At 35.7% G+C, this 22727-nt stretch overlaps 1 protein-coding gene across 1 annotated transcript in view; it reads left to right on the top strand.

The window, feature by feature from the left end:
* LOC140003089 (uncharacterized) overlaps positions 1-18370 on the top strand; it is a 38401-nt gene extending 20031 nt beyond the window's left edge. Inside the window, exons 12-22 of the mRNA XM_072041888.1 lie at positions 4046-4099; positions 5040-5147; positions 5701-5754; positions 5844-5879; positions 5987-6040; positions 6778-7027; positions 9115-9227; positions 10036-10104; positions 10769-11006; positions 11532-11644; positions 18032-18370. Coding sequence (XP_071897989.1) covers positions 4046-4099; positions 5040-5147; positions 5701-5754; positions 5844-5879; positions 5987-6040; positions 6778-7027; positions 9115-9227; positions 10036-10104; positions 10769-11006; positions 11532-11644; positions 18032-18370 — 1428 coding nt within the window. The remainder of the gene's footprint in view (positions 1-4045; positions 4100-5039; positions 5148-5700; positions 5755-5843; positions 5880-5986; positions 6041-6777; positions 7028-9114; positions 9228-10035; positions 10105-10768; positions 11007-11531; positions 11645-18031) is intronic.
* The last annotated feature ends 4357 nt before the right edge of the window (positions 18371-22727 follow it).

The raw sequence follows: 22727 nt of genomic DNA on the forward strand, positions 1-22727 counted from the left end.
CTAAAGAGTGAAATAAGGCAGTATAAAACCAAATTCCTGAAATCCCCGCAGTAGAATTCAGAATAAAACCAGTGAAGCTTACTATCAAAAAAATCTACTTTAGTGTCCACATCAGCAAAGCTTAATATATTAAATCATTTTGTTTCCTTAACAGTGATAAATTCTATACATCCATTGATTTTAACGACTGCCAGTGTATGAAAGCATTATTCCTAGGGAAAAGATTAGATCATATCTATTCTTTAGAGAAAGAAAAAGATTAATTCTGAAGTAAGGCCAAAAAGATACTTCTACCTAAGAAGAAAACATGCTAGTTTTATAAAAATGAACAGCAGCATCCAGTCTGTTTTTCATTGTGGCAGACCCAGGAAATAAAATTCATGAGCAAAGCATTTAAAAGAGTCTGAATGAACCAAGCTCCCGGTTTCTAGAGCATTGGCTAGAGCTGGATACCCCATTTCTCTTGGATTCAACCCCCTTTGCTTACAGCAATGCCAGTAGAATGACATACACTTTGTTGGCCATTCTCGTTTTCTTTATGCTCTCAAGCATTTATATTAATGCTCTTTACATTAACATTGTTTTATAATGTAGCAGAAGGTACTGAGTGGTGCAGCTGTGAGACTCATAAAATATCGTTGCTGATACATAAGCAGTATAGATCAAATAGGAAGATATCAGACAAAATAGTTATCTGCATTGGCTGTTCCTATGAGCAAAATAATGCAACTCCAATTTTAACCATGCTGTTAGATAAAATCAAAGTCACCTTTCATGAGGAATTTTTCTGTTATTTCAGCTAGAATTGAGTTTATATGATTTCTGGTTAATAAATTTGATAGCAACCTGTTAGTCCTAAAAAGCATATTGAGATGTTTTTAGAGAACTGTTTATACTGTAAGGCAAGTTATTGGTAGCTTTGTAAATTACTTCTACGCACTGACCTAATTGCTGTAAAACTTGGACAAAATACCTTCTTGTTAGGTTGCCTTGAACGTTGTATGGCAAACTAGCCAAGTATATTTTGCTATGTGTTATTAATATGATTAAAGCAAGGAAAGCTTTTAGATGACATAACATACTATAAAATTATATCATTATTTCTATTTTCACTTGCTATTTTAGTACATTTTTCTACAAAACTAAAAAAAAAAAAAAAAGCACTGTGAGCACAAATTACAAAATATTGATGATATTCAAAAAATATTTTGAATTACAAAATATTGATATCATTATGTGTAGAAATTCAGATCCAAACTATATGGCCAGCATTTTATTTCTTCACAGGTCAAACAAAGGTGATCCAATTTAGTGAAAAGTTCTTATCTCTCTTTCTCTCCAAATTCACTGAAGTAGAATTTACCTATATTATCACAGTTGAATGACACACAGGGAATAAGTAACTTCAAAACAAAACATAAACTGTTAAAGTTAGGTGGAAAAAAAATAAAGTTACGCTCTGAAGACATCTTACAGTCTGCGAGCAGTGCTATCACATTAAATTTTACTAAATTTTAGTAAAATATACTCTTTGTTATTTTGAAGATTAACTATGCTAACATGGATAATAAGATTACCTTAGGATACTAGGTGTTAAGGGCCTATCCTCTATTTCAGATATGATATGATTCTTAAAGGCAAAAGGAAAGGTTGTGTGTATGAAATGTGAAGGAAATCCCATGTTTCTTTTCCTGTATGGCCTTAAGAGGATACAGGTCTTTGGGTAGCAGTAACACTGAAAGTTTTTGCTCTTATGCCATATACACAAACTGAAAATCTTTCCAGAGAGCATTCCCCAGTAAGAAGTTAGAGTCCAATAAAACATTATTCGGCAGTAAGAAACATCCATTTCTCACGTCAGTCACCAAAAGCCTCCAAATACATCATCAAAATCAAAATCTCCCTTTTAACATTCAATTCAAATATGAAGCTGAGCGTATTATCTATCCCAAATGCACTGGCTTCTTGTCAGCTCAGCAAGAACTTTTTTAGATGTACTGCTGCAACTTAAACTTTTTTTTTTTTTTTAAGTAAGTAAAATTTATAACATAAATGTTGTTGAGATGAGGTCTCCTTCCTCCCCAGCAGTTTGCTATCAGGAGAAGAGCATGAGAGTAGATTTACAGTAGAGCACAATACACTGCAGGTGAGAATGCCTGATTCTGTATTCCAGAGGCTTTAAAATTTCACCTTTTATTCATGAATTATGTATTTGTCTGGGCTTTTGCATCTAATGATATTCTGAAGTAGAGATGGAAAGGATACACACTGAATAATATTTTGTACATGAAGTGTTATGGCACTTTTGAGTTTGTGCCAGGTTGAAAAGGTCACTTATTACTGCTATCCATATCATAACTTCACAGATGTCCACTGCCAGCAGGAGACTAATAGTGATGAGATACTGACTTAGTTTAGCGCTCAGCTCCTAATGCATACATGTTCAGTGTGAGATTAATAGCCTCTGAGAAATGAATATCTTTTTGGTACTTGCATATACGTTGCATAGCCTGAATTTTTCACCTCATTCTGTTCAAATTGTAGAAAGCTATCATTGCTATTCATATGAACCTCAGAAAATATCTTGGAATGGTGTCTGTATAGCAGTAATTCAAGAATATTCAAAATTCAATATTATTGTATCATTTATAAGATCTATAAATATATATATATATAAGTACATGCTTATGACACACTGTCTATCAAATTCTCTTATAATTTTATGTGAATTTTATAAATTTTATAAAATTTTATAATTCTCTTATAATTTTATGTCATCAGTTTTAATTTTTTTCTAGGTATCTTCTAACTTCCAAGGGGTCTAACTTTTTAAAAATTAGAAAATGGTTGTAGCAAAATAGGGCATAATGTTTCTCTTATATTCCACCACATAAAAAGTTTTTAGAATATTGAATTAAAATTCCTAAACAGTGTCAAGGAATTAAAAATCTAATATGGTCATAGGTTGGATTGCTATTAGAGACAGGAAAATATTAAGACCCCTTAAGTTAGCTGAGGCTAAAACGTCAGAAATACTGATTGCAATTCTGAACATCATATTCAAAACATTAATTCAAACTAATGACTGGTAGAAATTCTGAACTTCTGAAAGCCTACTGAAATACTGCTCTGTGAATATTTTATTCATTTCTATCCTTCCAGGATACCCTACAAGTGCATACTATGTAGCCGAATATTCTCATATGATTGGGGAAATAGATGAACTCTACTTAAGCATGTGTTTTAGAAGAGTTTGTAGTCTACAGATCCATTATCATTGATTAATTTAAGTATGTTGATAGTTCCACAGCATGTCTACCTTCTCAGGACCAGTTAAGTCAAAACCCTTGTAAATCTGAAAGAAATAAAACCACCAATGTCAACTGGATTACTCTCACTTTTAATCTTTTTTTTTTTTTTTCCTGTTAATCAGACTCTCAGCCTCTTAAGGTATGATTCCATACCTTAAGTATGGAATCAAACTATGAAGTAGTTCTCCAACAAAAAAAAATATTGAGGAGCAGTTACTATAAACAATCTGATTTTTATTCTGCAATAATATTTTTGAGCTGTAGTAAACTGGTAGAAAACAAGGGATATTTTATACTGTCTTATGATATAAAGGGCTAAAATAAGAAACTGGAGAAGATACATACTACTGTCTGGATAGGTACATCAACTAAGGTGGAAGTAAAAATAAAGCATATCATGTAAACACAAGCAAAATTAAGCTAATCAACAAAAATTCAGTTGAAATGTTTGAATATCATATAGCTTACTGAATGCTTTCAGTGCAGTTCAAAAATTTAATTGACCTTTTCCTTCTTTATAGATTTCTAATTATAGAGAAATTTAAATGCTACAGCAGCATCTTTATGCCTTTTTAAACATACACATCAATATTATCTTGAGCCCTAAATCACAGCCATCAACCACTGAATGCCTCCACAGTTTGAATTACTCTGCCTTTAAAATATTTCAAGAAAACATGATTTGTGCAGTATGTAAAAACTTACTTTTACATTTCTTCCCTTGTTTTATTTAGGGTCCACCTGGCTTACCTGGCCTGAAAGGAGATCCAGGTTCTAAAGGAGAGAAGGTATATGAGAATGTCTATATTTTTATTCATTGTTTGTACCTTTGTTGTTTTGGCCCAGTCTAAAGGACTATAAAATTAGGAGAAAGAAATGCTGTGGTGTTTTGTTTGTTTGTTTGTTGTTTTACTTGTTGTTGTTTTGTATCAGAAAGCAAGACAACCTTAGCTATCTATCAATCAGCTTTCCATAGCTTTCGTGGTAATTGTGAAGTTTTCAGTAACATCTGATATCCTGGAGATATGTAGAAAGAAAAACATTACTGCCTGTATGGTAATCTAATGACCATACAAATTTTTTTCCTTTCAATGAAAACTCCAAAAACTGATGTAAAGAGAACCTTTGGTTTCACAATAAATAAATAAATAAATGGAAATTAAAATTATTAGAGAATTTAATTTTATAACAACAAAATGCAAATATTTTTCAGCTATATTTTCTTTTTGAAATAATGGATCGAGAGATCTGGAATACCATTTTCTAATAGAGTCCCAACAATTTATTGATTGCTTGTTCATCAGGGAAGAACCGTATAGAGAAAAGGATATGAATATATCTTGTGAATTATGATTTTTGTTTATATGGTTAGGTCAGCTGTTTATACAGCTCTATTACCTGTGGAATCCAATGTGCAACTCTGTAATATGCTTATAAGTATCAAAATATAAAAGGTGGTATGTAATCTGTATCTATAGGTATTATTATTTCTGCATCCGTTTCAGAAAGGACTATGGTGCACTTTGATCTCTTTCACTGAATAAGCATTCACAGCTTGCAAATAATCTTAAAAAGCCAACTAACATTTAATATGCTCACAGAGTAATTTTTTCAAGTTAATTGATAACTAGCAACTGTGATGTCATTTGAAAGTTTTAATTTGTGTGTTTGCAAAGCACATCTACTTTATATATATTGAGTTCTCACTCTTTCTTCTATCTTGTTTAGGGACATCCTGGTTTGATTGGCCTGATTGGACCTCCAGGAGAACAGGGTGAAAAGGGTGATAGGGGTCTTCCTGGCCCACAGGGGTCTCCTGGAGCCAAGGGTGACGCAGTAAGTAAAACATGTGCTTTCATTCAAGTTATATGCATGTCTTTTTTGAAAGAGACATATAAAGTTACTATAAACACTTAACACCAGACTTTCCTCCTAGAGGTTAAAGCTTTCCTAGACAATGGACAAACACAGTGAAGCTATACAACTTAAAACCAGGTCATAGAGCATTTCAGGAGGAGGAAACATACACCTAAGTTAGGGATGAGATAACACTAACAGCACCAATCTTGTTATGTACTACCCAGAATAGCCTCTCTTCTCCTGGTTATAAAGTCATGTTTTAAGCCTCTATGTAAAAATTGAGGCTTCAAAGATGATCTGAACGTGAACAGAGTTGTGACTATAAATGTTGGAGCATGAGAACAAATATATGCAACTCAAACTGTCAGATCATATTTCAAAGACTATTTTGGACACTAGCGAATAGCCTAAATTAAAACTCACCAGGGCTGGACACTTACTAGGACTACCTTTTTGATACATATGCATTTCTGAATCCAGTCTACTATGTAAAATGTATTTCTGGACTTATTCTCTTATTCTTTCTTAGGGAATTTCTGGTCCTGCTGGTCCACTTGGACCCCCTGGTCCTCCTGGTTTACCTGTAAGTTACTTCATCCAGTCCTCCTGTTCAAAACACTCACATGTTGTGTGGAAGATACTCCAACTATGTGCCTATGTTCTTCCCCATAGGGTCCTCAAGGTCCAAAAGGTTCCAAAGGATCCAGTGTGAGTAATTCTCCTCCATATTTTCTGTCTTTGTACTTAATTTCCATGTGTTATTTTTTAACATTATGTAATATGGTTAATATTACATTTCTTTCATTCCTTTATAGGGCCCTGCTGGTCAAAAGGGTGACAGTGGTTTACCTGGTCCACCTGGTCCTCCAGTAAGAACTCTTACTTGACATAAAAGCACATTGTACTGACATGACCTGTTTTGACAGGCTTTGAAAACAACACTTGTGAACTTGCAGATAAGGAACATATTAATGATTGTTTGAAAATAAATTTGTCAGGAAACAGAAATCCACCACACATATAAATACATTGTCTGCTCTGAAAAAAATCCATTAGAAATAATAAAAAATGCAATGATGATTTAATGTATCATATGGAAGCACAGAAAACAGAATGATTTCAGTTTCCTGCTGTTAATACTCTCCTGTTTCTACTACTTCTTCTCCATAGCATAAAAATCTAAAATGAAAACAGTCAAAATCTGAATGAATTGTTTCAATTTTCTGAAATGAAGTACTGCTTTATAGACCCCAAGTGGAATTTTAAAATTTTATCATAGGGAACACCCACAGTTTTGTTCGCTATAGGCTATGCCTCTGCTTCAGGTAATTGCTGGGGATGAAAAGGCAATCACAAATGAGTTCTTCACTTGCATGAGGGCAACATACTCTTCCCCAAACAGCAATGGAGTGGGATGAGTTTAGAGCAAAACAATGTTTTGGTCTGCCACGATCTGTTTTGGCATAAATATGAATGAAATAAGTAAAATAAATAAATTGTAGAAGCTCTGTTCAAAGCATCTTCATGTCATGTTCTTTCGTCTTCCTCTGTGTATTTACACATCTGGAAAACCAACAGAAACGGTAAACATATGTTTTCCATTCAGGGTCCTCCAGGTGAGGTAATCCAGCCACTGCCAATCCAGTCACCTAAAAAGACTAGAAGATCTCCTGATTATATGGTGTCTGATGCTGGTGATAACATTCTGGATTATTCCGATGGCATGGAAGAGATATTTGGTTCATTGAATTCACTGAAACAAGACATTGAACACATGAAGTATCCAATGGGCACTCAGAACAACCCAGCCCGAACTTGCAAAGACTTGCAACTCTGCCACCCAGACTTCCCAGACGGTATGTTAATATTGCATGATGAAGGCAAACAAGGCTGAAGTTATGATCTGCTATGATACTTTGGCAGAATTATTAATTATTGATAGATGGTTAATATAGTTGCTCAATAAATACAGTGTCACTAAATCCATTTTTGCAGGTATAAAAGGGTTCTGTTTATAAAATGTGAGTATAGATATGTTCTGTTGGTAACAGCCGTTATTCTTTAAATACAAAACCAGAAAAAAAAAAAAAAAAGATTGTTCAGGAAGGTAGGCCTTGCATTTCCAGAATTATCTAAACGGGAGAGGAATAAAAGATTGATGCCATTTAGATCAATGAAAGTAAAATCACAAATGTCAGCATACTGACATACTGCATAGATTCTAGTTTTTAAAAGAAATGACAATTATTTTAGCAACTGCTTAGTATAATATAGGAAGCAGCACAGATATTATACTCTCAAGAAGTTACTACTCTTTTATCCTTAGAAACAATAATTCAGTCCAGAATGGCCTCTGTTAGTTCCATGTCATTCAGCAAATGGACATTCAAGTTTCTCTAGTACTGTTTAATGCTACTAAGCACTAGCATAAAAAAATGCACAATAGTGTGAATTCACTGTGCTCTGAAGGACTGTTTTTCATTATATTCTGTTTTCTTTTTTTTATAACTGAATTTACCCCCTTTGGAAAAGTTTTCAATGAAAGCCAACCTTCACACAATTTTCAAGCTTTCATACTTTTTTTCTATTGCAATGGATATTTTTTCCCAGTTCAGAGCAATATTTTTCTGTTTTTAAATGGGAGAAAAAATAGATTTTGACAGCTTAATAATACTCTGTTGTTTTCACTCTAGATAGATAAAAACAGATGGTTGCCTTGAGGAGTAGTTAAGCAGTGTGTGCGCTATATAAAAAGTACATATTTTACAATTCAATACCTCTGTAATAATGAATGGTTTTTATAAAACACGTTTGTCTTCTTCATTTAACAGTATTTGCTTATTGTTTGGAGCTTTCTTCAAATCAAAGGAATTTTATTCTGGTTAAAATAAAAGTAAATGCAGTCATTAAAATACAAAATTCTGCATGGGCAAGGCTTGCATGTAGGAAAGACTGTTTTCAATAAATACAGCCTGAATAAATAGAATTTTAAAAATATGATAAATGATTTTTCTATGCTCTGTATTCAGAATACAGAACCAGTAAAAGGATTTGTCATGCCTCTTCAAAACCTCTACTATTTGCCTGAAAGTCGATTAGAACATTAGTGTCAGAAAATCTTTGCTTTCCTGCTGTGAAACTATCTGGAGATAAGGATCCACATCACAGAAATCATCGTTATAATTAGAATAGTGGATTTTAAAATGTGCTGATTTTAAATGGACCTCAGATTGACTGCACCTCTCTTTCATCCCCAGCCTTTACTTGCCCTAGCATTCTAGGGCCGGAATCCTCAATCATACCAATCTGTTGTGGTTTAACCCTTGCAAGCAGCTATGAACCACACAGCAGATTGCTCACTGCCCCCTTCCACCTGGCTAGATGAGAATTGAAAGGGCAAAAATCAGAAAACCTGTGGCTTGAGACAAAAACAGTTAATAAGAGAGAAGCAGAGAGAGAGAAGGAAAGGGAAAAGAAGGAAGGGAACAGAAGGAATGAAAGGGAAGGAAGGAAACAAAAGGAGTTAGATAAAAGTAGACTTTGATCCTGGTGTTATATTCCATAAACAGCAGCAGCAACAAACCACAAATGTAGGAGGTTCCATCAAAGAATCACGAAGCACTTCTTTCCTGTGATGATGACTGACCAATACTGAAGGTGACTTGCTCAGGAAGATTGTGGAGTGTCCCTCCTTAGAGATATTATAAAGCCACCTGGATGCGTTCCTGGGCAGCCTGCTTGAACAGGGGTTTGGATCAGATGACCTCCAAAGGTCCCTTCGAACTTCAACCATTCTGTGATTCTTTGAAAAGAACAGGTTGCTTTCACATCATTCAGATAACTTCACCATATTCTCTGGAGGGCTATTAGGTAGTAAAATCTGACTACAATCTTCCAAATACCATTTTTATGATCAAAGGCAAATCTTCTCTTTATGTTTTAGGGGAATACTGGATTGATCCTAACCAGGGCTGTTCTGGAGACTCCTTCAAAGTGTACTGCAATTTCACAGCAGGTGGGGAAACTTGCATCTACCCAGATAAGAAATCTGAAGGAGTAAGTACCAATCTGTGTTTTCAGTTGGCTGTTGACATATCCTACTATACTATTGCAATGTTGAACTAAACAGGATAATTACATTGTCACATTTTCATATAACTGTCTTTCTGATTACATTTAAATTTGCATAAATTTGAATGAAGCAGTAAAATGGTACACTGAGTTGACAAACAGCATTTCTACTCTTTTGCTTAAATAGAGCTTTTGTGCACCTGTTTGCTAACCTTCCGCTGCATTACATAATGTAGCCTAGCTGGGTGACAGGTTGAAATGCATAATCTAGAGTTTGTCACATAAAAGTTAAACTCTTACTATGTTTCTTTTGTGAGTTCATTTATATCTATTCATTTATAAGTATATGTAGAACGCTGTATATAAACAGTGTCCTCTGTCATTGGTATAAATTACCCCTGAGTGGTATATGGTATAGAGGAAGGCTTTCTAAAAGCTTATCCAAATGAGATAGATCTATCAGAATCAACACCAGTGAAAACTCTACTGTAGACACTCTTCACAGGAACAATTTACACTAACAATTTACCTGAATCTTATCAGATGACAACAGTGTCTCCTTTAAACAGAATTCTCCCTCTTTATAAGCTATCACCTTGGATTCCATTTAAAGTCACTAATCTGAAGGCATTCTATACCAGAAAAACATCCTATTTTAGTGTTTTTACAGAGGCTGAGAACTCAGAAAGAACCATTCTTTACTATCTTATGTGAAATTTGTCCCAGGTAATTTAAAAACTTATCTGTTAACATATGTTCTAAATATCTATATTTCCACTGTTTTACCACACAGGTTAGAATTTCATCATGGCCAAAGGAGAATCCAGGATCTTGGTTTAGTGAATTTAAGCGGGGCAAACTTGTAAGTGGCCATTACAGCATCCAGTTTTTCACAAATCAAGTATCAAAAATCCTTCAAAATCAATGGCAGGATCAAATATAAACAATAAGAAACTTAATACTTCTCAGCTCCAGCTCTTTTGCCCTAGATATTGTAGCAGTTACATGGCCTCTTGCCACTGGACAGCAGGCACCTGCCACTGTGCAGCAAACACACAACAATCCCGGTACTCACCCACCCAGCTGACAGTGTGATCTGGCTTCTGGCAGACCACACATTACCACTGAACCTAAGTAAAGCAGCTGCAGCACAAATCCCGTGCTTCAGTCTAAATAACTGGAAATATACTGAATATGCAAAAATGAGCCTGCAGGCTGACATAAATTTATAATTAACTAAAAACAGATTCCCAAAGAGATTCTGCTGTTTTTCGCTATATAGGGGTAGTTCTCTGTCTTGCCCATTAGAACAAAGCTAAAATATATAGTTCTTCGTCCTAAATATATTGCTATGACATGAACTACAGAGTCATAGCTTCATTGAACTTAAAAACCCCATAAAATGATATGTGTCGGTTTACTTTTTATTAAGGACAGTTATGTGGTTCTTCTGTCAAAAATAATTTTGTTTTGCATTTTAACAAAGGGAACAAATAAATGTTCATGTGAATTCTTCTATTTTCCAGCTTTCCTATTTGGATGTTGAAGGCAATTCCATTAATATGGTCCAAATGACATTCCTTAAACTACTGAGTGCCTCTGCCAGACAAAACTTCACTTACAATTGTCATCAGTCCGTAGCTTGGCATGATGCATCTTCTGACAGCTATGACAAAGCACTAAGGTTCTTAGGATCAAATGATGAAGAGATGCCTTACGACAACAATCCGTACATCAAAGCGCTTCATGATGGCTGTGCAGTAAGTAGACGTTCAGAATATTCTTTACAAAACCAACCTTTTGATTAAAATAGAAATCAAACATTCATTTATTTTACAGCTTTCCCCTGACAAAAAGCTTTCTAAAGGCTTTATTTTTAATAGACTACCTTTTAGTAGTTTTTAATTGCAGTTCACTTATTCAATTTTTATATATGAACAAAAGTCATTATTATTTTTGTAAGCCAAGCAACAGAAATGGAACAAACCTGGCATGAATACAGGCTGTCAGCACCAATGTGCTGAAACTAGACTATTTGCTAGTATGACCACAATATTAAAAGCAAACTAGCATAACAAGAGGGGGCAGTCCATGAGGAAAATATATTTACGTTATAAATAAAATCCTATGAAAATATAAACTTTACAGTTTGTATCATCTGATGCATGAAAGGTAATCGTTTATTAATTCCACACTACAGAGGTACAGTGTGGAGAGCTACAGCATGTTTACTCCTCTGATATATAACCATTTGCTTTTTTTTTTTTTTTTACTTTTTTTTTTTAACAGTCAAGAAAGGAAAGACCGTGATTGAAATCAACACACCCAAAATAGACCAAGTGCCTATAGTTGATGTGATGATCAATGACTTTGGTGATCAGAACCAAAAGTTTGGATTTGAGGTTGGTCCTGTCTGCTTCCTTGGTTAAACTTAAGACAAAGATCAAATCAACAAAAATGTTGCACTTTGGTGCTACCAACCCACTTCCTGCCACATGCAAGTTTTGAATAAGGATGGCATAGAAAATGTCTTGCTGTATATGTGTGTCTCATCTAGAAAGTTATTGTTGCCCTCGTAGGGCCAGAATCACATGACTTAAACTAACTTTGCAAGAATGCTGTGGCACAGACAGACAACATAGAGCTCACTTTATCAACACCACCCTTTGAATTCTTTTGGTGCTGTAAAAAAAAAAAAAAAAAAAAAAGACATGGTGCTCCTTCGATTACAACAGAGGTGTTATGAAAGTGTTTAATAAACTGTAATTATTCTATGTACAGTACTATACTGTTATTTCTCTGTCCATTTCCAAAACTTGCATGTGTCTCTGAATTGCATCTGGCTCTTATTTTATAATTACAAAACTACATTGTCAATACCGTGTATGTATTCTGAAAAAATAAAGATGTAATTGCCAGTGAAGCCAATTCCATTTTTGATTAATAATAAAATCCCTTTGTATATATTTTTGTTGAAGAGCTTTGTTATTTGAAGTCGCCAAAAAAACTTAAGGTGGCAAAACTGGAAGATCTTGAGCAGCACACTCAAATCCCTTTTCTGCTGATATTACTCCGTGATGATGAATTTCAATAATGAAAGCACTCTCAAAGGTGCTGTGTTCCATGGTGCTATACCTCAGACGTTTTTTTCTTTTCTAATTCCAGAATTTCAGAAGAATCCTGTATATACCTAAAATAAACAAGTTTATATTTTTGGGTAGGGGAAACAAGTAAGAAAAAAAAATAAACAAAAAATTTCTGTTAAAATCTGTATCAATTAAATCATTCATATAGCTTTCTTTTTTTTTTTTTTTTTTCTTAACGTTTCTCATCTGATTTTGTTTCCATTGTGCTTATTTGGTCTGCATAAGTATTAAAACTGGATTCAAAACAGTTATTTATGGATTTCTTGCAGTGTTTACTTAGATTTTTATGTAAGCAATAATGGATGTTTGCTTCTTGAACTGGATACTAGAAGTTCCACAGAATGGTCCTATACAATATTTGCCTGTCCCATTAATATGAATTATTTTTTCCTGTTATTTCAACTGAGGACCAGGGATGCAATATGTCTAGGTCATGTGATTCTACATAGTTGCTAAGCAACACATAGGGGACTGCTTCCTACAAAGCTGTCTTTGACCCGAACTGCTACCATTAGCTCTTAAATCTCACCCAAAAAGTTGGTTTGGCCTTCCCTCTGAATATTTTATTCAGGTAGCTGTAAGTAGAAATTACATTTTAACTTTGCAACACAAATCCTTTTGTAATTATTTTTCATAATATATGTAAGACTTGAAAATAAATGTTTGTTTCTATTTCTTATAAATTGTTAAATTAAATAGTACTAGCTTCTGCTGGCTCATTTCCAACTGGTTCTTTCTCATGCACGTTTATACATGTAAAAGTGAGATTTCAAAGGTCAACTTCTTGCTGTTCATATTTTCTTTTATTTTTGAACCAAAGTTTGTAACTGTCACCTCAAAGAGGAAAATACAAATTTTATTAATAAAATCAAGTCTTGTCTACCTGGATTGGCCATTCTTTTTCTTTTCATTGTCCAGACCTCACCCACTCTCGTTACTGTAACTTCACTCTGCTTCCAGACCATCCAGCCTCAAAAAAAACAATCTTACTGCATATCCTGCCAGGTACCGAGCAATAGTGCTAGGACAAGAAATGTTACCAGAGGAGATACTGATCCTGCTATTTATTGGCAGTACACAGCAGGGGCTGATCTATCTAACTTCACATTTACTTAATGCTGACCGCTGCAGCTACAAATCCATGCAGTACTATCAAAAGTCTTATGCAAGACCGAATCCTGAACTTCTTTACCCAGACACTGTCTTGCAAGCTACAGTGTCTGAGTGCTTCATCATCTTATTCTTATCCCTATAGGCTCCCACACGGTAGACCAATGACCCTATTTATTGATGGGAAACAGAAGACAAGAACTAGACCATGACCTAGAACATACTGCAACACATCTCCTGTACTTTCTTTTAGCTAGCTCAAGCAGAACTGGTGAGGAGTCCAAGGTAGAGACATGACTTATGTCACCTGGGACTACACAAGTTAAATTCCGTTTTCAAGCAAGCCTATAAGAAAATAAGGATCAATTTTTTTCACACTTCAAGTGAAAAACCTGTTTAATCACAGAAATACATGACAGCTGGACTTTACCTCTAGAAGCTAACTAAACAGAAATTGGATGTTCTGTGATCTTGAGGTTTCATGCTACCGCAGACCAGACTGGAACGTATTGCTTTAGGCTGCTTTGAGCCTCTCTTTAAACAGAGAAAAGCCATAGTGGAGACGGCATACATTTTCCTCACTGCAAACAAGTATGTCACTGTAATGTTGCATGGAAATGCAGCAAGTAGACACACAGCACCCTCAAGCCAACAAACAAAATTACGGACGGGGGCAATGTTCTGTCCAGCATAACATTGACACATGATGGAGATCTAAAAGACAAGCCATGCCTGTAGAAGTATAAACTGTCCTGTATTTAGACGTAAAGCTGCTTCTCTTTCTCTCTCTTTCTTCTTCCTTATCCAGAATAGGAAAATATCAACTCATCATGATCAGCACATCTCCTGTAAAACTTCCTAAAATTCAATTAATCTTTTCACTCTAAACAGGCAGTCATTATGCCTAAGACCAATAATCATCTTGTGAAATAAAAAGCTATAATCTCTCTTAAAAAGCGAGCACAATTATTTACTTAAGACTCCTCCCCCCAGAGACAACCTTGTTAATTACAAAATAGAGCTTCATGTGCTAATGACTAGTAGGAGATGCCATGATAGCAACTGATTTTCTATTATACACACACATTTTCTTGTGAATGAACATCCACTATGATATGAGACACCAAAAATAACTTGAAAATGAAAAAGACAGGATATTGAATGTCATATCTACTATATTTACCCCAAACCATTAATATTTGTGCTCCATTTCTAGGCATATAAATTATCAAAAAGTCTCATTGTTGATTTGGTAAAAAGCAATGCCAAGAATACTGCAAAGAAGTAGGCTGCTCTAAAGCTATACACTCTTTCTTTTTCCTTTTTTTTTTTTTTTTTCAGTAAGGACATCAAAGATTATTACAGTGAAGAAGGCTGCAAACATATAGACATGCAGATGTGCTGCTTTAGCCAAAATTGGGCTTTTTTTTTCTTCTCAGCTATGAGAATGAAGGCTCTGTTCTAATGACAGGATGAAGCCAAAGCCCACAATACTACCATGGACATATTTTGTCTAGGTTCTGTCAAGACTTTTGCCACCAAAGCCCACAATACTACCATGGACATATTTTGTCTAGGTTCTGTCAAGACTTTTGCCAGACCCTGACTTTGTTTCCAGTTTCCCAAAGGTGGAGAGACATTATCCTCATCAAAACACAGCTAACTTCAGTAAGACAGACAGGATTAAGGATTCAGCATCAGGACTGGGATCTAACTGTCTTCACTGATTCCTGGTATGGTCTAAGATTTATTTATTTATTTATTTTAAACAAAAACATCACAATGACATCATAGCTAAATCTTGCTGAAGCATAACAAAACCGAACTAGTCCAGTGATTAAACCACAGATGAAAATTAAAATTTGGTTGATCCAATTTGCCTCAATTACATTATGCACTACTAAAACATAATTTCTATAAATTGCAGATGACCAAGAAATCAAGGACCAGTCAATTGGTTATGATAAAGTATGCAAATAAGCAGTCAATGTATGTTTTCCCTCTCCTGGTTGTGCCATGCCATCATTTATTCATGCCATTTGTTCTGTTCAGACCAGAGCTCATTCTCCAGTAAAAACCTCAATCCTGTTATCAGATTTCCTTTCATCACTTTTTGTTAATTTGCATTATGGTGGATAATGCTGACCACTTCTTTGCCTTTCAACGTCTAATATATATTTCATGAGATATTACAATCTAATAAGGGTAGTAGCTTCCAATTTTCTGATTCTCAGTCCTTATACACCCAAGTGACTAATGTTACCACTTTTTCTCATACTCAGCTCGTATTTTCAGAGCAACTGAAGACTCAGCATGGAGACTCAACCTCCTCCATGATTCTGAAACAAAAAATATCTGCCATAAACACTGTCAACAAGCCCTCAACAGATAACAAGAAAATGGGAAATTAAGCACTCTTCAAATGATACAGTAAACAGAATAGCTGCTGGAACATTTATCATGTCTCCCTCTGCATACATCAAAGATGAAAAATGTAAGTACTCGTCAGAATTATTTTACAGCATGCAAAGCCATCTACTGATTCTGTGTTCGCTATGTGCCTTATGTGATGGTCAGCAAAATTCTTTGCAAGAAGAAAAACATTTTTGCTCTAGTCTCAGTTCTCTAAACTAGATCTTCTGCTGTGTTTTCACTGTAGTGAGGAGGTAACAGATAATTAAAAGAATCTTTCCAAGTCCACAGGGCTGGAACAACAAAGCTGTCCAGAGCCCCAAGGCCATCCCAGTGACAAGGTAAGAACACCAAAGACTCCTGTTCAGTTCCCATCTCACTCTAAAATACTTCATACACAGAGATACTCAAGTCACAGCACAGCAAGTTCTGTAACAGCACTAGGCCCTGATGCTGTGTGCGTGGCTTGCAGGGGCCCAGCCTCCAAACTCTGTACCTCCCAGAGCAAAATAAATATAGAGTAGAGCCACAAACCTGAGTTTTTAACTGGGAAATATTTACTAAACGTTGAGATTGTCAACAGAGCTCAGGATCACAGACACCATTCTAATAGTTACTGTTTCTGAAACCAACATACTGATTTACTATTTGTTACTTTACTCAGAATCTTATACAGAAAGGCAAGTGAAGTCACGCAGATCATTAGCACTGACTTGAATGACTTCTGTAGCAGGCACCATTCATTAAAACAGCTAAGGTAAGTGCATGAAAAGTAGAAAGGTTTAGAATTATTTTTACTGACATAAGAGCTTCCTTCTCTCAAATATTGTCACAAGGGGACAGGAGTACAGTATTGACAGTTAAATAAGGGTCTATATAAAAGGTACAACAAAACCAAGCAAAAATAGTTCTCCATGTACAACAGAATGAATGATGTTAGCAGGACTTGGCTCCCTCCTCTCCTCAAACCTGGGTTACAGGGTGAGAAATCATGGCCCTATCTGGGAGCATCTTATGTGATTTCTGGTGTACAGCAGCGGTCAAGGTTTGCTTCTCGCAGTCATTATGAAGCAGAAAGGTGCACCTGCCACCTAGTTAGGAGGTAGCAGCAAAACTGATACATAACAACCACACCTAAAAGGAGTAGCAACCATCACAGACCTCTGTGGGAAACATGGTGTCACAAATGTCTGCAGGAGCCTGTCTGTCCCTTGCTTTCCTCTCCTTCCCTTTCTAAGTTCACCTCTAGCATTCCCTCAGCTTTTTCCCTCGTCAGAGCTCTTTATTCCCATGGAGCAGCCAATTTTATGGTGTTACTGAAAAGCACAGGGCATCTAAAATGGAGGACGAGAGGCTTAACTTTTAAGGTCAGGTACTTGGAAGAGAGGAAAATAAGGGAGGAAGAGAAGACTTGGAAATCTACGCAGAGCGACATTAACGTGCTACCAGACACATAAAGCATAAAACTAATCTGAGTAATCCACATATCTACATTAGGAACAGAAATTAAGCAGCCTTTTTCATTGCCTGTGTTTTACCAGAGATGCAGGTGGGTCAGGCAGGGCTACTCTATCTGAGAACTGTCTCTGCAACAAAGTCAGATGAAAACAACAGGGTTCATGCTGATGACTGTGAAACCTCCTCCTAAAAGTTGGTCCATTTAACCACATGGAACCACATCAGCTTCAAAACAAAGCCGTAATATCTTGAGGAACCACATTTGATCTAGTGTCGCATCTTTGTGTGAAAATTTCCCTGGAGAAAGCAGTAAATTATAATTAAAAAAAAAAAAAAAAAAAGAAAAAGTACACATGAACCTGAAAAATTTCCCGATTAAATGATTCTTTACTATTTCAAATCATTATGAGTTCTGCATGTGTGCATTCATTTCTCATGTTTTGCATAATCTTTCTGATGACTGTATGCACAAGCGTACCATGGAGAAACAGCAGCTAGCCACTGTGATTACTCATTAAATTTAATGAGTAAGTTAGAATTATCTACTATAAAAGTAAAATGAAAGCAAAATCACAAATCTGAAAGCCAAGCTGAAGGCTGAAACATACACATGCAGTTAGTTAAAACCTTCTTAATATGCACAACGATAAATACTTCATATAGATATACAGCAAATTTGGATACACAGTACCCAAGCAGAACTCAGCTGCGATGGTATCTGAAATGATACGTTTAACCCTAACGAGACACACAACTCTGAGGAAGCAAAGACACCGAGGTACTTTTGCAAAGCCTGTTCACAGCAAGGCTTCGGTAACTCGGATAGAACTCCTAAAAAATTCACTTTACGTGGAGGTAAAAACCGCGGGACCGTTGGGACCGTTAGGACCGTTAGCCGGGGCCGTTAGGGCCGTTAGCCGCCGCCAGAGGGCGCCTACCGGCTCCTCGTCTGCACCGCTTCACGGCAAGGGGCTGGGCTCGCCTCAGGGGCGACAGCTTTAAGGCTTGTGAGGTAATTTCTGAGCCCCCGCGCGTGCAGGGGTGTGTGAGTAAAAGAGATGCACCCCAATTCCCTCTTACCCGTGATCCTGATGTTATTTCGCAGGGTTCTTTTCCTCCCTTCAAGTCTTACTTTGCTGCCCATGGCACACAGAGGTCAGTGGCACCTCTCACACTTGTGTTTTCTCCCCTATCACGTCAAACAAATGACATGCAGCCCATGAGTTAGCATCTATCTGTGGCTTGTCTATGAACACAAGAAACCTTTTTTAAAAGTAAAGGTGGAAAAAAAAAAAAAAAAAAAAAAAGGAGTAATTAGTAATTTTAAGATTAATCCTTTACCTAGGTCTTTCTGTGGTAGAAAAGGCTGCACACTTCTGCAAAGCCTCCGTAGCTGTGTGACCTCTGACAGCAGGTATGCAAATACTAACAAGTATTTAAACAACTCTGCATAAACTCAACAGGAAGTTGTGTCATTAGTTTTGAAACAGTTTAAAGACGTTTCCACTGAAAAGTCCTCCATGGAGACATGAATCAGATTAATCAGTTTTGTGGTGAATGTGGTAGCTCCTGTTTCATGTAATCTCTTCCTCTGAAAGCTTTGATTGAAAACTAAGCTACATTCAGGGTTTTGTGATAGCCTGGGAGCTTCCTTCAGTAAACTCAACCCCAAAATTAATTGCTGCTGGAGCTCATAACCCATTATAATGCTTCCAGAATCCTTCCCCTATTATCTTGACCTGTCGTGTTAAATTCATCTTTTTGACATGACACCATTAAACAGTGTGAAATAGAAGTACAGAATTCATTACTCAAACGGAAGAAAAAGCACACAGTCCAGTTATTGTTCACAGGTCTGCTTTTGCACTTCTGAAATCAAATGACATTTCATCACAGCTTTTAAGAGAGATGTTTGAGAATAAGCAATCATCTGTCCACCGTCCCTCAACTTTAAGGATCATGACAAGGATTCTTCTAAATTCACACTTTTAGGACATTTCGGTGTAACACATACAACAAAGTAAGAGATCTGCACCAGTTCTACCCATAGACAAGCAATAAATTAATGGATATGGTATGCTCTGGACTCTCATTTCCCTTAGCTATGAATTGTCTTAGGTGAAGGTTATCCTGAAGAGAGACACGAAATGATAATTCTTGCTTAAAGTATCTGGCTGCCAGAAAGGCAGGTAGGGATTGTAAATTAAAACATGACAGAGCAGGAGAGGACTCCAGACCATGCATAATTTACATTAACACATTTGTAAAACATGAATTCCTGTTACGTGTTACATATTACAACTGTTCTTACATGAACTGCAGAAAAAAAAAAATCTTACTCTTAATGAACTAGAATCTAGTTATTCAGAAAATGCAAGCACACATTTTAAGCACCTAGGAAGGAAAGAAGAAAAAAGTTAAGATAGCTTTGAGCTGTATCCCTCCTAAAAATGCAAAATCTACATTGGTTAGGTGCTTTCAGAATTACTGAAAAAAATATGCAAGAAGGAGGAAAAAACAAACAAACAAAAACACAATTCTCTAGTATGCTCTCATGAAAACATTATTGAATTGAAAATATTGCTTGTGTTATAAATATAAAGCTTGGTGTATATTTCTCCAAAACTTTCAATGTAAATCTAAAGAAACTACTTCAGCAAGCTTAGGTTTCCTACACAATGATGTAATACATTTCATTTTTTTCAGCTTATTAAAAGATTTTAGTTGATGTTTGGAAAACATAGTTAGTAACTCATCATAAATACATACCGGTGTAAAACATATAAAAGATACTTTTATAGGAGTGATTCACAAGGAGTACATACAAGAATAAAAGTATATTCACTCTTCACTGTACTGATATCAGCTACTTATAAAGATAAAGAAATCTGGTCTAATATCACATTATTTCCATGTTTTATGATAATATTAAACCAAGACTTCAGAGAACTGCTGAAGGCTGATGCCAAGGTAAGTGAAAGGGGAATCAGAGACATTCTGCTTATTTCAAATGCCATTACAGTAATGCGATCCATACCTTGACAGATGCTAAGAAGAATCATTTTGCTGATTGACTTTTCTTCAAACGTAAGTCTGTGGGCAATCAAAGAAAATATGAACATCTGGCTGAGCTTTTGATTGCCATGCTCAGTGATACAGCTTACCCAAATAAGCAACAATTAGTCAGTACAGCTTGTGTCAAAAGACCCATCAAGTTAATTCAAATTAACTCAGAATAAATTGAATCCAACTGGCATTCATACAAATTTGTATGCATAGTTTAAATAAACTTCTTTTGTGCTATACTATCCTTTATTTACAAGCAAAACACATGCAAAGCTTTCTGGTTTAAGTAAATATCTTTAAACTTTTTGACTTCTTAAAGGCAAACTTCTGGGAAAACTTTGATCCTTTTCTTCAGAAATGCATTTCTAGACTCATAAAAATTTGTCAGCTTTTTCATGTTAACATTTTTCACTTGCCAAGAAATATCACAAATTTGTAGAAGTTATTCATCAGCGTTTTTTCAGTAGCAGTTACAATAGGTGACTAGCATTTGAGTAAACTTAATAGCTAGAAGGTGGTCAAGATAACTACCAGATTGTATTAGGAAAGGAAAGTTCTAAAACTCAAAACTGTTTTCTGATGTTTTCACTTGATTCTCATTATAGAACCCTGGGAATGCTTTCTTTAATCAGTCTGTGATTATCAACTTGGCATGCTGTGTCATCAGCTGCCACAGGTGCCACAAGTAAAGGAGCTTTTCTTTTTGTTGGGAGTCCACTCTGTTTTAGAGCCAGGAATTAGGTTTTTCCTATTCAGAGACTCTTGTGAATACAAGGAATCCAGCACCCTTCGGAACAATCAGATCAATTAATTAGGAAACTGTCACTGTGCTTCCTTAACAAATCAGAGGATTAATTTATGATCCATAACTTCAAACAGCCTTTTAGCAGCTGTTTCTTGGAGTTTTTTTCCATTAAAATACTAACCCCTCGCACATATTTCTTCTGATTCAGAGGTTAAGAGTTCTCCTATTAGCATTACCTTTGGAAATATATTTGATGAAAAGTCCCTTGGATAGTCTAATGATACGGTCCAGTTGCTGTCAGGTGCACAGGCCCTTTGCAAATTCTACTGAAAAATCAATACCAATCCTTCAGTGCTTTCAAGGGATGTGGGATTAGTGTCATAATAACAGTGACTGTCTCCAGCAAATGACTGTTCAGTGATCATTTTGCAGTGGCCTGGAAGTCCAAATCCCCCTCAATAACTTTCAAAATCGACACTTGCTGGAAACAGTGTAATCATCCCTAGCATAAAGACCAGTAGCTGCACTTACTGGCTAGTCAAGTACCTGCTTATTTACTCCACTACTTGCTCATTACTGGCCTAAGGTTTTGGAGAAGAAAATCTGCTAAAAATGTACATTCCCAAACAGCAGTTCAGCGTTTCAGATGTGTTCAGCAAACAAAGGAATGCTATGTACCAAGGAGAATCAGCAAGCAGCTCTCTACATCACCTGTTTTATTTAGAGATTTAAAGGTAGACTAAGGAGAATAAATTTTCAAAGACTGTGGTCCCGGAGGGGGGAAGGGGGAATAAAAATCACTTCAAATGATAAACAGCAGAACAGCATTGGGTAGTTAAGGTCTCTGATATTTATTCTCTGGGTAAAGCAGCCTGCTTGCTCAGAATCATTAGCAGGAACAGGGGGATATTTAGCAAAATTTGAAATAGCGTGGCAGTTACTTTATGAATAGGTCTCTGAATGTAGTATGTTACATGGACCATTTTTAAAATGAATTCACAGTAGCATCTGATGCATAAACACAACAAAAATATCAAAATTTATTTAAATTTTTTACAAAGCTTACCCTTATTTTCACTATGACACAAACCACAGGAGTTGTATAGAGATTTCCCATTCTCAAATCTACATCAATTAGAGGAATAATTTGAATGTAACTGGCAATCTTCTGTTTATTAAGACATTTATGAACACCATTCTTTATACTTCCTATCTTGCTACTATTGATTTTCTTTTGCATCAGTTTATCAAGGAGTTGCAGAATAGAAACTGTTAGCCATGAACTGAAATACAACCATTTATTGTTTCTGATTAAAAGCAACAAATATTTCATAAGAAAATTTCCTCATTAGTGGCTGACACTTTCCCACTGGATCAGGGTCAGTAAAAATTAGAACACAACTCTATAGAAATGTTAAACATAGAGGGTTGGAATTAGATGATCTTTAAGGTCCCTTCCAACCCAAACCATTCTATGATTCTGTAATAATCATCATAAATTGTTGCTAATATAAATTATTTTGAGTTATGACCTGCCAGGAAAACTTG

The sequence above is a fragment of the Anas platyrhynchos genome, chromosome 8, assembly GCF_047663525.1.
Source record: "Anas platyrhynchos isolate ZD024472 breed Pekin duck chromosome 8, IASCAAS_PekinDuck_T2T, whole genome shotgun sequence".
NCBI classification, from domain to species: domain Eukaryota; kingdom Metazoa; phylum Chordata; class Aves; order Anseriformes; family Anatidae; genus Anas; species Anas platyrhynchos.